Source organism: Trachemys scripta, chromosome 2, assembly GCF_013100865.1.
Source record: "Trachemys scripta elegans isolate TJP31775 chromosome 2, CAS_Tse_1.0, whole genome shotgun sequence".
Lineage (NCBI taxonomy): Eukaryota > Metazoa > Chordata > Testudines > Emydidae > Trachemys > Trachemys scripta.
This window is the reverse complement of record NC_048299.1, coordinates 146,099,328-146,115,927: the sequence shown is the minus strand read 5'-3', so window position 1 is coordinate 146,115,927 and position 16,600 is coordinate 146,099,328. Positions and strand designations below refer to the sequence as shown.

Sequence of the window (16,600 nt, the reverse complement as noted above, 5' to 3'; positions counted from 1 at the left end):
ATCTAGACCCCTTTACAGCTCTCTGACACTTTATGGGCAAGTCTACACAGCAAAAGCTGTGCATGGGCTAGGTACCTGAGCTAGCATGAGTCCAGCTAGCAGGCAATATAACAGTGAAAGCAACATAGTGCAGGCTGGTGAGCCAAGTCCATGCTGGGTTTACACTACCTGCATTGAAGCCCATGCTGCACTGTCTTCACTGCTGTTGCTACCAGTGCTAGTTAGATTCAAGCTAGCGTCAATAAGCTAACCCATGTACAGCTTTTGCTGGCTCAACGTAACCCATGTAAAGGGGTCTTACAGTCTATGTTTGCACTTTACTTAGTCATCCATTTGTGTCCACTGACAACGCAACCCCGTGATGTAAAGTATCTATCTCCTTTCTGTTTGATAGGAAGAAGATGACGATGGCCTTCCTAAGAAGAAGTGGCCAACAGTCGATGCTTCTTACTATGGTGGGCGAGGTGTTGGTGGCATTAAAAGGATGGAGGTAAATAAATATTTGCTTACGTACCAGGAAAACTCACTCGTAAACTCAGCCACAAGATCCTTCTGCCATTCTCCCAGAGGGAAACAAAGAGGAGGTGTGACCTCTCTCTCTGGGATGCCGGTATTAATTGGAAGTAACTCCACTGAGGTGAATGTGGGTATATGGAACCTCTGAAAATCAGGGCATTTATTCAGGAATCCCATTGAAATTCAATAGGATTTAGGCACCTACCCTTCTTAGGCTCTCCTTTGAAAATTCCAGCTGAAATATGGGTTTAGAAGCCTAACTTTAGACATCATGTTTGAAAGTGTTGGTGTAAGTCGCTGATCGTTCTTCAATAGGCTCTGTGAATGCTTTGGTTTGCTCTCTTGGGTTTTGTTGACTGCTTATCTCTACCAGTGACTAGTTTCTGTTCATAAGGGATGGTCAGATTCCCCCCCATCCCTACCACCACCCCACCCAAAATGGCTTTCCTAGTAAATGGAAATGTCCATTTTCATCAAGATTTTTTTTTCAACCTCCACCCCACCAAAAATTTTTCAAAATGAAAAATTTGAAAGGTTTTTCCAAACGCTGCATTTTTTCATTTCATTCTGCTGGGGAACATACCACTTTCTCTCACTTTTTTGTGACTGGCTCCTTTGAGAGGAATTGGGACCAGGCCTCCCTGAACCATAATGACCTGCCTCCCAGCCTAAAAGGACAGAACTAATTGGGGGCAGATGGCAGCCTGAGAAATAACTGGGCCTCATAAAGGAGCTGAGAACTCCAAGTTCTCCACAGGGAGAAAATTGGGCTTCTGTGGAAAGCCCTGAAGTAGGGTTTGAAAGAAGGAGGAGATTTCATGGAAGCAGCCTGGGAATCACGGCTCTGTGCCCTCTTCTATGCACATCTAAAGCCTGGTCTACACAAGGAAGTTAGGTCAGTATAACTATGTCGCTCAGAGGTGTGAAATAACCCCCTGTGTAGACAGCAATAGGCCAATGGGAGGTGGAGTACTTACATTGACAGGAGAAACCCCCGCCCCATTGGTGTAGGTAGTATCTTCACTGAAGCACCTCATTGGCACAGTTGCAGCATTTTAAGTGTAGACAAGCCCTAAGCCACGTTGGTCTGCAGGAGTGCAAGGTACTTTCCTTGTCTTCATAAAACACTGTATTGGTTCTTCTGGAGCTGCCCGAAGGGAATTCCGCGGAACCGCACTGTGTTGGATGCATGTCAGGAATCAATTTTTAATAAAAACCCAAATGGAATTTATTGGGTTGTTTGTTTTTGTTTGTTTTTAATAACTCACGTTGTCAATAGCCCATAACATTCAGTCGTGGCAGGTAATAACACTGCCTTTCCCATTTTCTCATTTGTCAATGGAGCACAAAGGAGAAAGAGCCTTGGGAGTTTTCGGCTTTGATGCTCCACAGATGTTAGGGGCTTCTTGTTTTCTGTTACCCTTCAGTAACTTAACACCAGTGCGAAATGAGTGTGTCGGGGGAGTAAAACGCTATCCAATCAGAATGGTAGCATTTACCACTCACTTTGCACTGGTGTCAATGACAACCCATGATACAGGGCAATGAGAATGAAGCCCATTGACTTCAAGGCCAGAAGAGACCATTATGGGGCTATTATTATAAAGGACTATTGTCTAGTCTGACCTCCTACATAACACAAGCCATAAAGTAGCACCCGTAACTTGTGGTTGAGCTATAGTGTATCTTTTAGGCTATGTTTACACTTACCGTTGCACGTAGATAGGGTAACCAGATGTCCCAGTTTTATAGGGACAGTCCCGATATTTGGAGTTTTTTCTTATGTAGGCACCTATTGCTCCCCACCCCCGTCCCAATTTTTCACGCTTGCTATCTGGTCACCCTATACATAAAGCACAGGTACTACATGCGTAGCTACACACCACACTGAAAGTCAGGCTGTGTCCACACTGGTCACTGCTGAGTGTAGCTGCATATCACAGTGAAAAGCTCTGGCAGCGGGGATCTACCAGAGCCTTTCCCCACCGCTGGAGTCTTTCACAAAGGCTCTGGCAGCAGGGAGTCAGCAGGACATCGCACTGCTAAAAATAGCTGTTTAGACATGGGAGGCCCTGCTTGGATGTGCAGAGAGCTGTGTAGGTGCATACCCTGAGGGTTCAGCTGTTTAGGGCACTCTACTCACCTAAGCCGTGCCTCACTGTCTACACTGCTATTTATACCCATGCTAGCTGGGCATGCAGTGTCTGTACTCTACATACCGGATGTAACCTTAGAGAGACATCCAGTCTCAATTTAAAGACTTCTAGTGATGGAGAATCTACCCCATCCCATGGTGAGCTGTTCCAATGGTTTAGTAATCATTGTTCCACTGGGCAAGTGCAGAGCATCCAGAATATACTTAAGGAATGGGACTTTGGACTCTCGCAGGGGTGTAGCTAGCCCTTTGCAATTGCATTTTCTGCTGCTTCTACCAACCCCAACTCAAGCAACTGGCCCTGTTGACGCCAGTGGGACTGCCTGCATGAATGAGGATTGATGGTTTCAGAATCAGGTTTGAAGTATGGAAAGACCTCTAGATTCTGTACAACAATTGTCTTCTCTGAGGCAAATGATCTTCTTCATTTCTAGAAAACCCAGCATCTACATGTGCCAAAATGCCCAGAGTGGGAACTCCTTGCAGCTGCAATCAGGAGAGATGGGACTGAACCAAAGCCCCAGATCCCAGCACCCAAAGCCCCAGTGTAGACCCAAACTTTGCAGCTTGTCCCTCTCTCAACAGTGAATCTGGACAATGGGGAAAACTAGATCCAGATTCAAATGTTGCAGCTTTACGTTCAACAGCAGATGCTATTTTAAGTTGCCAACGATGTTTTTCTTCTTAGGTCCGCTGGGGAGAAAAGGGGTCCACAGAAGAAGGGGCTAAACTAGAGAAAGCCAAGAATGCCAGAGTGAAGATGCCAGAGCAAGAATATGAATTCCCCGAACCCAGGAACCTGGGGAATAGCATGCGCAGGTCCTCTTCTCCCCGGAGGTGGTACACGCCAATCAAGGTAGGTCTTATCCAGGTACATAGTCTATAGATTGATTCCAGTAGATACATGTTAAACATTCATACAGCCTTATAGAGAGTTTTCATGTGCAAAGGTTAAAGCAGTGAGAGTGACTTTGTGTAAAGTTCCCTGTCCCAGACCTGGGAGTCCACCCAAAGGCTGTTTTAACTTGCACCAGATGCCTTTGCCTCAAGGGGTTGTTTGGTATAAAGGAGCCCCAGTCGTGCTTCTTTTCTCCCTCCATGCTATCTGCAATGTAAAAACCATGGGAGCATCTCTCCACTTCCCAAGGGTTCCACTAGGCAGTGGAGAGGGGCTGGTTAAGCCGGCTTTAGGGCTGCTTTGGAGTGGTACAGAGCAGCCAGAATGCACTTGAGGAATGGGGCCCTCGGCTCTTGCAGTGGCGTAGCTAAGCCTTTGAAAGTGCTTTCTCCCCTACTCATGCCTGAAGCCCCCACAAAGTCTGCCAAGGCAGGTCTTCCATTCTCTGAGTGCAGCGAGAGAGAGAGAAACCTCGCTCCCGCTCTTACTTAATAATTAGAATGGTGAAGAAAAAAATAATTCTTGCCAGATGCCACAAGGAAGAGCTGCCCCTAGGAAATGAAGGACTGATTCTGTTGCGCAGAGAGCGAATGACGGCCAATGACCATGGTCGGCAGGGCTCGGAACACCGCAGGGCAGCTTGCCCATCCCCCGGGGAGGGAATGCCCTGCAATCGCTCTCCGACCGACTCAAAGCAGCCTCGGAAGTTAAGGGCCAGATTCTCATTTATGCTAAGGCTGTGGCAGTGCAAGACTGTGGAACAAACTCCCACAAGAACTAAGGACCATCCCAGGGTTGTAAGTTCAATCCTTGAGAGGGCCACTTAGGGATCTGGGGCAAAATCAGTACTTGGTCCTGCTAGTGAAGGCAGGGGGCTGGAATCTATGACCTTTCGGGGTCCCTTCCAGTTCTGTGAGATAGGTATAAGATAAACACAGAGCAGCAGGTAGAGTTCAAACCAACTAACATAAAGCCCGACCAAAACAAACCACTTCACTGCACGCACACTTCTCCCCCTCAGAAGGGGGTGAGTGAGAGAACGAACCACATGGGACAGAGGATAGCCATGCTGCTTAACGTATGTCTGAAAGGTGCTCACATATTACAGCAATGAGTGGCTTGAGCCCATCTGTAGAACAGACTTTACCTAGTTATTAATCTCCACCACACCCTCACTGGACGACCCCCAAAAGACAACGTATGCAGACGGAATAACTGCATCCAAAACTTTCCCTAAACATAATCCATGAGAACTGAGCAGAAAAGAAGGAACAGTTTCTGGGAACTTGATGATCTGCTACTGCCCTTCCCCTACAATCAGAAAAATTTCCAGCACCCCACTCTGCTCTTGGCAAAATCTTTTCCTTGGACAACATGAACGTATAGAGATGAATTTGCATTGTGTCGTGCAGGGAAGTGTTCACATCATCACAAAAGCCAGAGGCAGGAGAGACTTATTAGGTCACTGAGTCCACGTGCCCAGCCAAAGCAGAATTGCTAACTCGAGTGTATCCTTCAGTGCTTTTTCCAGTCTGCTTTGAAAATAACAGATCACCACCCACTGTTCCCTGTGGGAGAATATTCCACAGACTCACTGCCCTCACCCATTGGAAGTGTCTCCTGGTGTTCATCTTAAATATTCCTTCATTCCAGTGCTCGAAGTGCGCACAACTCCATTGGCTAAACAAGACATACCATTCCCTCTGGTTGTATTACACTGCTTAAAATACCTCCTCACTCAGTGGATGGAAGGTAAATAATGTGTGTGTTGCAATCTAATAACAACAAAAAAAGTCCTCATAAAGCAGAACACAAAACCAAATCTTAGGACCGATGTTTGAGGCAAGTTAAGCAGGAAATTCACATTTAAGGGGTGATCATTTCTGTTCCTTTGCACATGATCCTTCACTTCACACAGCCGCAGAAGCGCTATCCTTCACTCGGAATTTCCTGGCTTTTGTCACTTTATCTGATGGAGTTTTTCTTCCCTTTACATTTGCTTCCACAGGAGCGTCTGTCCAGTAGGTGGATTGCCTTTAGTTGAGAATGGATATATTGTAGCTTGAAATACCCTAGACTTTAAGTGCTGTCAGACAGCAGACTTTTGTGTTGTTACTTATTTGGATGGTACCAAATGGACTTCCCACCCCACCTTAAACATTCTTTCAGATGTTTAAAAATTTATCAGCTGTATAATCCAGTTTAAATGGATGGATCCATTTGATCATTACCTGTTCTGTTCATTCCCTCTGAAGCACCTGGCATTGGCTGCTGTCAGAAGACAGGACACTGGGCTAGATGGACCCTTGGTTGGACCCAGTTTGGTTGTCATTTTATGTTCTTATGTTCTTCAATAATCCAAGGAAAAAAGCAAAACAGTGCATTTAGAGCAGTTTGCTAATCCCTTTGCCCAGCTGAAAGGGAGAAATGCAGCAAACTAGAAAATTCATTATTTGCATAGCTCTGAACCCCAGTCTACCTCACTTCCTCCAGACTCATGATCCCTGCTGTCCTTATACAACCCCTCGCCCCCTCTGCTTGTCTGAGCTTCCAGTCTGGCCCTCTGCTTCTATACTGGTCTGCAGCTATACACCGAAAAATGTTCTCTTTCCTCAACAAGAAAATTTATTTATTTATTTATTTATTTATTTGGAAAACTGAATATTTTCAGCTAAAAATTACACATCTTTCAGTTTTCAGATGAAATTTTTTTAGGTTTTTTGGGTTTTCAAAAACTAAAAAAAAAAAAATTGATTCTTTATTGGTAAAGTCAAATTTTTCCACTTAAAATTTTTTCAAAAATGAAAACTGTTTCTTTAGTGTCCGTTTTCTGGGGGGGGGATTAAAAGTTCCCACCTGCTCTAGTATGAAAGTTGTCAGCAAGATAAGGATAAGATCATCTGAACTGGCTCTCTGTTTAGCCTTGCGTGTTTGTGCAGTCCATGTGTAGAAGGATTCCAGCATAGGGGTTTCTACTGATTTCCCTGAAAAATTGTTCCACACAAAGGTGTGGTACTGCTGGCAGATATTCAGTTAATCGCAAGCAGCATCCAGGATTGACCGTAATTTTATTGCAAATGTCTTCAAACATCCTTCTGTAGCAGTACCCAAAAAAATCCAGTATCATGCATTCAGCCTGGAAAGGTTCAATTGGCAGAAATGCAGAGAGTGTTTGATAAATATGCAAGGTATACCTCTGTGCTCTTCCATTCAGCCGGAAATTAAAAATTCCAACATGCTGCGCTCAGGAAAACGCTTCTTCAGATCTCAGGGAAGCTGATTCATTTTTGAGAGTGGAAGAGTGGCCCCTTATAGAAGGGACAGGAAGAACATTACAACAATGCGGGGAATCCCTGGGTAGTGAATATATGTTTCTGAGCACATGGTGCTGTGCACAGCTGTACACTTTTTCTGGCCTCGTTAAACTTGTCTGGAAAACAACCACAGTATTTGCCTCTTTTCTCACTGCCTCTTCCAATCAGAAATAGAGGAATGCCTTATTGGGATTGCACAGATGTGCTACAAAGGCAGGAATTCCGACGTGTCAATCTGTCCCTTCTAACTGGGAGCTGCTCGAAAGCGTCCTGTTGAAACTGTTTTTGACAGATAATTGGGTTTTTGACCAAACGATTTTTATTTTATTTATTTTTTGTGCACAAAGTGTCTACTTTCTATGGAAAATTTTGGCTTTTTATCAGAAAACTGAAAGGCCAAAATCCAAAAATTTTCCATTTTCAACTGCAAGCTGAAAAATTTTGTTTTTTCAATAGAAATTTGACATTTTCTGCAGGGAAAAAAATCCATTTTCCAATCAGCTCTATTTCTAACTAATTCCCCCTGTTGAAATCCTTCAGCTAGATGTGAAATTACAATTGCACGTAAGATTTCTCTTTAGCTAAGGCCAAAGAAAGACCACACAATGAGGTTAATTGCTGCCACAAACAGTACTACAGCATGAGGCTGATAGCTGTGGGGAGACTGAGGGTACGTCTTCACTACACGCCATATCGGCGGGTAGCAATCGATTTATCCGGGATCAATATATCGCGTCTCGTTAAGACGCGATATATCAATCCCCGAACGCGCTCACCGTCGACTCCGGAACTCCACCAGAGCGAGCGGCGGTAGCGCAGTCGACGGGGGAGCCGCGGCCGTCGATCCCGCGCCATGTGGACCCTAGGTAATTCGATCCAAGATACTTCAACTTCAGGTATGCTATTCGCCTAGCTGAAGTTGAGTATCTTGGATCGATTCCCCCCCCCCCCCCCCCCCCCCCAAGTGTAGACCAGCCCTGACACTGAGGATACAGGAATACAAGGTTTTGAAGGGTGTTTGTGATTGCTGGGAAAAGTCACAGACACTGACTTGGCATAAGGGACAGAGCTAGAGAGACGAGCACACGAGCTTTGGTAACCTGATATTCTGTTACGAATCTGCAGTTAAAACGAAAGATTAAATGGGTTTCTATATAGCACATTGTCATGACCAAGCTGTCTTGTGGAGGATGAATGGTTGATAAATAGTTTTTCATTCTCTGCTCCATTAATGAATCCAAGGCAGGTTATTTACACATATCACAATGCAACCATCAGACTGATCTGTGTAGCAGAGTGGAAGCAGTTAGAACCAGGTTGGCACTGCTAATAGGAAACCCATCACTACTTACAAACACACTACTCCATCCCAGTTAATGAAGAGAAAGAGGAACTGGCGGGGAATGTCATGTATAAATGCACCCGATCGGTTTCCTGAATTTATATAGCATTTTCACCAGCAACCTCAGCAGAGATTCCAGGGAGTGAATGGACAATGGAGACCCCTCAACCCATCATGGTCCCCATCCAGCTGAGAGTTAAGGCTGGGGGGAAGAGTGGGGAAGTTTGCATTAGAACTGTGCATGCTTTAAACACCCTTTCAGGTATTTAAGTGGCCCGTAAGATTTGAGGGAGATTTTCAAAGGTACAAATGGAAGTTAGTCGCCCAGCTTCTGTTGATTTTCAACAGGACTCAAGTGCCTAATTGCTCTTTGAAAACTTCATTTTTTGAATCCACAGTAAGTGCTGATAGAGCTTCTGTTGAGAGAAGACATCACGCTCCATGATTGATGATCCAGCACCTTTCACAAGCACAGCATTCAGTTTAATCCAAATAGAGGTCCGAGCTGTGCTGCCCCTGAACTAAGCTATTCACCAAACACTTGTTGAGCGTATCAAAAATAATTCACTGTATTTCTTGTAATTGCAGGGCAAGTTGGATGCTCTCTGGGTCCTGTTGCGGAAAGGCTATGATCGTGTGTCTGTGATGCGCCCACAGCCTGGAGACCAGGTACTGTCCCTTTTATAACATTTATTGTACTTAAAAAACAACAACATCCGAACCCACAAACTTTCCAGGTCCCTTCTCTGGTGGGACTGAATGGTCGTGTCGCCGGGAGATGTCTGTCCCTTTTGTTATATACCAACATACCATCTCAGAAACAACCTTAGCCACTTGCATGAACTTTGTTTGCAACTGAGATTCATAAGGGTTCAGATTCCTTTGGCTCAGAGTCCTGTTGACACGGTTAAGTTATATAGATCACGTTGCAATAGCAATTGTCCATCTATGCAGAAACTATCAATCTGATATCGTTTTGCTGTTACAATTTTATGGCCACTTTCAATTAGCTAGAGCCTTGGATGCGGAAGAAAAATGTACATGCATTTCTCATTGCTCAAAGACCTAGTTCTCCGTCTTACACTCCAGGGGTGAAATCCTGACCTCATTGACGTCAATGGCAAAACTCCCATTGACTGTGATGGGGCCAGGATTTCACTCCATAATTTTAAAGTCAGTTGGAGTTTTTCCTGTTCAGGGATTGGAGGTTGAGATCCAGGTTTTGTGTGTCTTAATTTGGAACCTCATAAAGCTGTTGGTTCTCCAATATTAATTTCTAGCAGATGAAAAATCTCTCCATAATGGAAGGGGATAGGTGTGAAATGCAGAGGGGTGGAGTATCTGTTCTCATGTTGCTCTGTCTACAGCAGATCCTGGGCTCGCAGCTTAATGAATAATTAATAGTATAGAATAGAAGGAAGGAGCACAGATAATATGTCTGCATCTATTCATGTGTTCTTACGATTACACACATCTTCAGAAAATGGGATAGTAAAATCCATTAAAATCTATGGACTTGTGTGTCCTACTTGAAGGTGAAAGGAGAAATGGTACAAGCTGAGGCACCAATACCAATGTTAACTGTTGCATTTCATGTATGAAGTGTTTTCTATTCCTATTTTTCTTCTGCTAAAACACACAGATTCATATATGTAGTTGATATTCTAAAATATATATAAGAGTACATACAAAACATGCAATATGGGCAAGCTGATAAAATTGTAGAAACCATAAGTTTTGCATTTACTGACTTCTTGTGACTTTAATTGTGCAAACTTGCAACATTAACAGTGCACTATCATAGTTTGGGTGTGTATCTTTATATGCGTGTGTTTGTATACATACACCTACACAATTATATATCTGTTTATAGCTAAATCAGCATAACTGAGTCATCTATGAATTGTACTAATTATGTATACAGTTAGTAGACAGAAGGCCAAATTTATCCCTAGCATAAATCAGCTGAGTGCAGTAGTGTTACATCAGGAACATATTTGTCTCAGTTTTTTCATATTGGTGTGTAGCATTCAGAAGATTTCAGGAAACTCAACTAGACAAGAAACAGTGCTAACGACCATGTAATATTTTTGGTTTTGATCCATAGTTCTGTAATATTTGGTTCCCTGTATAGTTTTCCATTGGCTTTCTGCCTTCAAAGGTAAAATTTGCAAAAATGGCTTAGTTGTCTGATGCCCATCTCTGGGAGGAGTTCACACTCGACAAATTGCTAATGGCAGACAATTTGCATGAACTTTCCCCTCAGAGATCTGAGTACAAGTGGTGCTTTTTTCTTATATGGATTGATCTTGTACGTTGATAAGCTAAAACTATGCTAGTTGAAAGATTCTGCCCTCAATTACACCTGGGAAAATCCAGAGTAACTTAATTGAAGCCAACGGAGTTAGTAGCAATCTACATCATTATAACTGAGAGCAGTGTCCAGCCTTCCATGTGCATAGGAACATAGGAATGGCTACACTGGCTCAGACCAACAGTACATCTAGCCCAATATCCTGTTTCTGACAATGGCCAATGCCAGATGCTTCAAAGGGAATGAACAGAACAGGACAATTCCAAATGATCCGTCCCCTGTCCTTTGTCGTCCAATCCCAGTTTCTGGCAGATGGATGTTTAGGGACACCCAGAGAATGGGGTTGTGTCCCTGGCTATGATAGCTAATAGCCATTGAATTTATCTCCATTGAACTCCGTGAATTTCTCTAATTCTTTTTTGAACCCAGTTATACTTTTCACCTTCACACACACAGCGTTGATCCTGCTTTTCTTTTACTGGTTTTGCATCCAAATAAGTCCATGCAGTGGAACAACTTGTCTAGATAAGGACACTCTGAAAAACCAGTCCAAATTAACTAAAGGTGTGAATTCAACGAGGATTACTTAAATCACATTAAACCCCTGTGTGGGTGCTGTCTCTCAGAATTAAAGTGGCTTTCATTTGGTTTAGTTTAATTCACTTGCAATAGAGAACAAAAAGATGGTCGCTGCCTGAAAGCGCTTACAATCTACGTCATCTTACCTAGCAGTACATATGGCCCACTCCTTGACGGCATTTCCAGTTGTGCCAATGGGAGCTGGGTACAGGGACTGTAGGCCTGTTATGGGCCTATGGCGTATCTGTGGGTATTTTATGGGCATTGCTGCGCTGACGCTTTATTGAATGCTTAGTGAAGCCTGCGGGGCCATTTCCTGAAGTTCATCCAAATTTGCCACATTTTTCAGCTGCAGGCTGAACCTAAAGAGAGGGGAAAATAGCGTAGAACTCATGTGTTGAACAAGTGAGAGCACAGTAGATGCTGCCACTTAGAGAAAGTGTAATTGAATTAATGCAAAATAAATTCTCCTGCTTTGGGAGTTTGAGTACAGCCTCGTGGCTAACAAGGCAATTGGAATTAGGACTCATAGGGTACGTCTACACAGCAAAAAAAACGGGAAAAAAAACACATAGCAGCAAGTCTCAGAGCCCAAAGTAATTGACTCGGGTTTGCAGGTCTGGGGCTAACAAATAGCAGTCTAAACGTGTGGGCTTGGGCTGAAGCCTGGGGTCCAAGACCCTCCCACCTCGCTGCATTTCAGAGCCCAGATTCCAGTCCAAGCCCAAACGTCTATACTGCTATTTTTAGCCCTGCAGCACAAGCACTCTGCACCCAAGTCAGTTGACCCAGGCTCTGAGACTCGCTACCATGGGTCTTTTTTTTTTTTTTTTTTTGCTGTGTAGACATACCCATGGGCTCTATGGCCACTGACTCAGTAAGTGATCAAAAGCAAGTTGTTTACCTTCTCTGTTCTTCAGTTTCCTCCATCAGCAAAATTGGGAGGATCATGACACTTTGCTACCTATAAGAGAGCTGTGAAGCTGTGAGATCCTCAGACAAAAACCCTTGTAGTGTAAAGGACTGTAATGTTTTGATCTTCGGAGGAAGGATGGTTAAAGAACTGACCTGGGAGTCTTAAAACCAGGCTTATATTCCTGGCACAGACATCCTGTGTGACCTTGGGCAAGTCCCTTAACTTCTCTTTGCTTTCCTCATATATAAAGTGCAGTTGATGATAGCTACCCCACCCAGTGAGGCTAAATTCACTCAGGTATGTGAAGGGCTCAGAGAGCGCAGTAAGATGCCAGTTCAGTTAAATTTTAAAAGCTTGTAATTAAAAATTATTTGTAATCAATTAAAGCCAATGAATAAAATAAGCCCTTTGAGAGCTCTTCAGAGCTCTCTCTATTGTTCTCTGGTCACTTTTCCGGTGGAGGAAGTGGAAGCTGACGTTATAAACCCAGCATAGTCTAGGTTACCTTAAGGTTAGCTTCTTTTCGTGGGCCAGCACACATCAAACACTAGTTCATAAAAGACATCCCCGCCTTGGTATGATTGGCACCCAGCTCTGAAAAGAAATCCAGCATGAAGGTTAGTGCTGAGTTGTTTGGAGTGGCAGTGTGGAAACAGCCATAAATCCAGGCTGCAGCTCTCTGTGCCTCCCAGATACCTAAATACGGACACACCCCAGGGTCAGTGTTAATCGTTTATGTTCCCTAAAGACAAAAATAAAAAATAAAATTCCCCTTCTCAAAATGAAAAATGGGGAAGCCCTACAGAGGAGCCCTCATGGGGATGCCTGGGAGGGCTCAAAGTGACACACAGAAGTTCTGCTTAACCAAACAGTGTGTTTTCTTTGCAACACATATCACATCACAATGACATGAAATTTCCATAGATGTAAACAAACCCTACAGCAAGAGTCCCATGGTCAGGAAGGCAGGACAGTTATGTGGTCTGGAGTCTGGCTGGAGAGTTTTGATCTGGTTTCTTCCTTTGAATCACAGTCCTTACGTCATGGATAGCTCCCCTTCAGAAGTGGGCAAGGAAGATGGTACATCCTGTTTGACATTCTGTTTGGCATTTTCATGCAATTGTTTTTTTAGCTGAGGCCACTGTTCCAGCATCATGTGTGTGCACAGAGCCATATGGCCACACCTTCATCCACTCTCATATACTTCTCCACACAGTCACCACCCCCCCACATACAATTCCACACACAGACACCCCACATTCACCCACTCACCCACACGCACACCTCCCCAAACAGACACCCACAGACACATTCTCACAGTCACGTGTTTCTTGCTTGGGGTTTGTCAGCACTAAACATTAGCCAGCACGGTAAGGTTGAGAGATTCTTCCTGGCATGAGCAAATTGGGCTGTGGCAAGTAACTACCTTTGGCTGTGGCATGTGATTGTGAGTAAGACACTCGGACCAGCCAGTACAGTGGTGGCTGGGAGCAGCAAGGACGAGCTTTGTTCTTACCAGGTTATGAAATCTTTGGCACGGCTTGGTGATTTGCAATTGTGGGGTATTTCACAGAGATCTCGATGACGGATTTGTTTTTGATTCTGTTTTTGTTCTTTGTGCTGACAGAAGGGGCTGGTACTTGAATGCTGCAGCCAGCAGGTCAGTAAAAAGACCCAGGCTGCTGGCATCAATGATTCCAGGGGATCCTTGTGATTTTAAAGCAGAGCCACAGCTGGTTTGAAAGGGCAGCCCTGATATGCTGGAGCCGTGTGTAAACGCTGGGCCTTGCTAGCTTCGGAAGGCAGGAAACTTAAGGCAGTCAAACTCTCAGGGCTTAGCGCTACTGCTGCATGGGGCAGGTCAGCCGCCGGCTTAGAAATTCTCTCCTGACCCTCCTACCCTCCTCTAAAGGAAAAAAATCCTACTGTCAAAGATAATCACCTGAGCTGCTGTCAGGAGCACACATGGGTTTTGTTTGGGGAGGCCCATCCAAACTGCAAGCCTCAGGCAGATGCGGAATTTGCTTCCGAACCACAGTCCTGTTAGACTGACTGGAGTTGCCCCCTACTCCTCAAATATGGAAGTCAAACTACACCTACGTGAGCACAGTGTCTCCCTTGTCCAGGGCAGTTACTTTGTCCCTCATGTCTCCAGGCAGAAGCTCCCTATAACCAGACCTGGGATTTCCACATTGCAGTGCACTGAAACCGTTCACATACAACCCCATCGACAAGAGTTCCACCAGATGCGAGGTCCTCATCTGCGGCTTCCGCTGTAACCGCACACTCCCTAGAGCTGGGTGCCCCGCAGAACATTCAGTGGGGATGCTGGGGTCCAGACCTGATCTTTATAACTGACCAGATCCCCCAAATCCAAACGCTCCCAGACGTGGGAAGAACTCCAGTTCTGATACAAATCTAAGACGGGACCCATCTCTCGTTATTCTCATTGGTCTGCCGTCTCCTGCTACCCCATAATGAAAGCAATGGCACGCCCACTTCCCCCTCTGCACCAGCTGATTCTCAGAGCAGTGTTGCATACTTTCATCTGCCGCGCCACTTCGAGACATAGAGTCAGTAGCCTCTTTCATTGCTCTCTGGTCCGGACGCTATGTAGTGAGCGTAGGCAGCGCAAGCTCGGTCAGTCAGTCTGGGAGGGAGAACTAGAAAGCTCCACAGGGTCTCTTCTGAGTCTAGTAGCTTCAAAGTGGATCCATTTTATATTCATTACCACTGAGCCCTGTCTTTCCTCTACTAGGAGAAACACTGCACTGTGTATTCTCAGGAAAGGCTTAGATAAGTATTTGGAGCCTCGCAGGCAAAAGGAATAGCTTATAAAGAGTCACTTGAAATTTGCGGACAGGAACCCTTGAGCATGTGTTATTTCTAAGAGCTACAAGGGGGCCCTTGTGAAAGCAATTTGCACCTTATTTCTCTCCATTTTCCCTCCCAAAAAAGAGTTGATGCCCAACCCCTTGGTGTAGCTACATGGGCACATTAATACACCCACTCGGTCAGCATAAAAGTATAAAGCTAAACAAATAAAGCAAGATGCAAAGTAACTGAAAAGAATCTCTGTTTATTTTGGAGGCTGAAAAGTAATTGAACTAGATCCCAGGATGACACCACTTTCATATAAGCAGTCCACTGAAGGAATCAGCTCTTTAAAACACTACTAGTCCATGAGCAGGGTGCCTCATGGTTCTTGCTTCAGCATTGCATTGCAAAGTTATTACTGTTTACAGTAGAACCTCAGAGTTACGAACACCAGAGTTACAAACTGACTAGTCAACCACACACCTCATTTGGAACCAGAAGTACGGAATCAGGCAGCAGCAGCAGAAACAAAACAAAAACAAAAAGCAAATACAGTACAGTACTGTGTTAAACATAAACTACTAAAACAATAAAGGGAAAGCAGCATTTTTCTTCTGCATAGTAATGTTTCATAGCTGTATTAAGTCAACGTTCAGTTGTAAACTTTGGAAAGATAACCATAACGTTTTGTTCTGAGTTACAGACATTTCAGAGTTACAAACAACCTCCATTCCCGAGATGTTCATAACTCTGAGGGTCTACTGTATTTATGGTGACTCCTGCAGTGTGCTAGGTAGATATTCAGGAAGGACTGGTCCCTGCCCCAAGGAGCTCACCGCATATGGCTGTGACAAGTAGGCATAGGTTAGAAGAAAGAGAACAAGTAGGCAATAGGTATGGAAGTCAACTCCAGTAAGGGGTCCAGTGGATGACACAGTTGGTTAGGAGACCTGGGCTCCATGCCTACTTCTGTTACTGATCTGCTGTGTGACCTTGGGCAAGTCATAGCATCCCTCTGTGCCTCAGTTTCCCCCTCCCACCCCCACCTTTTTTCTATTTGGAGTATAAGTTTTTGGGGGCAGGGACTGTCGCATACTAGAGCTATGGCTTCTTTACTGCAGAACAGGTGTGGCTCGTGCATAGGGATAGCTAGCTAGTGATGGCTATCTCAATATAAAATCCTGGTGGAGACAAGGCAGGGGGTAATTTTATTGACTTTGATGTAGCTAGTTGAGGTCAACCCTATACCTCCACCTGGGGTTTCCTTAGACCAGCTATATCGAGGTATAAACTACCTACGCTTTGTCCCCAATTAGGATTTTACACAGATCTCTCTCCAGTTAGCTATCTCAGTGTAAAAGCCACACCCTTCTTGTGCAATGCCAGCCTAGGATATGGGTTTGTACAGGGCCTTGCACAATAGGGCCCTCATCTTGGCTGGGGTCTCCTGGTGCTGCTGTAATACAAACGACAAAGCCTTCTGGTTAAAGTGGGTTCTGTGATAACCGTAAGCAGCATGGCAGAAGAGGGACATAAATATGGCCAGGGTACATGTGGATGCACAATGAGAAGGAAGCAGAGTGGGGCCTGGGAGACAGAAGCGCCTGGGCTCTCCTTTGAGTTCTGCCCTGTCTCTCCCTGTCAGTGCTCCTGGAACCAAAGTGGCAGAGGTCAGTATGGAAATCAGGTCACCATACATGGGGACTCCTTTGGGGCAGTGAGTCAGAACTGCCAAGGGGATTTAGGCTC

General features: G+C 44.7%; 1 protein-coding gene across 1 annotated transcript in view; it reads left to right on the top strand.

Annotated features, from left to right (window-relative positions):
• Positions 1-16,600, top strand: part of ANTXR1 (ANTXR cell adhesion molecule 1) — a 178,812-nt gene that overhangs the window by 119,442 nt on the left and 42,770 nt on the right. The window contains exons 15-17 of the mRNA XM_034761775.1: positions 395-490; positions 3,360-3,527; positions 8,814-8,894. Of these exons, the coding sequence (XP_034617666.1) occupies positions 395-490; positions 3,360-3,527; positions 8,814-8,894 (345 nt within the window). The remainder of the gene's footprint in view (positions 1-394; positions 491-3,359; positions 3,528-8,813; positions 8,895-16,600) is intronic.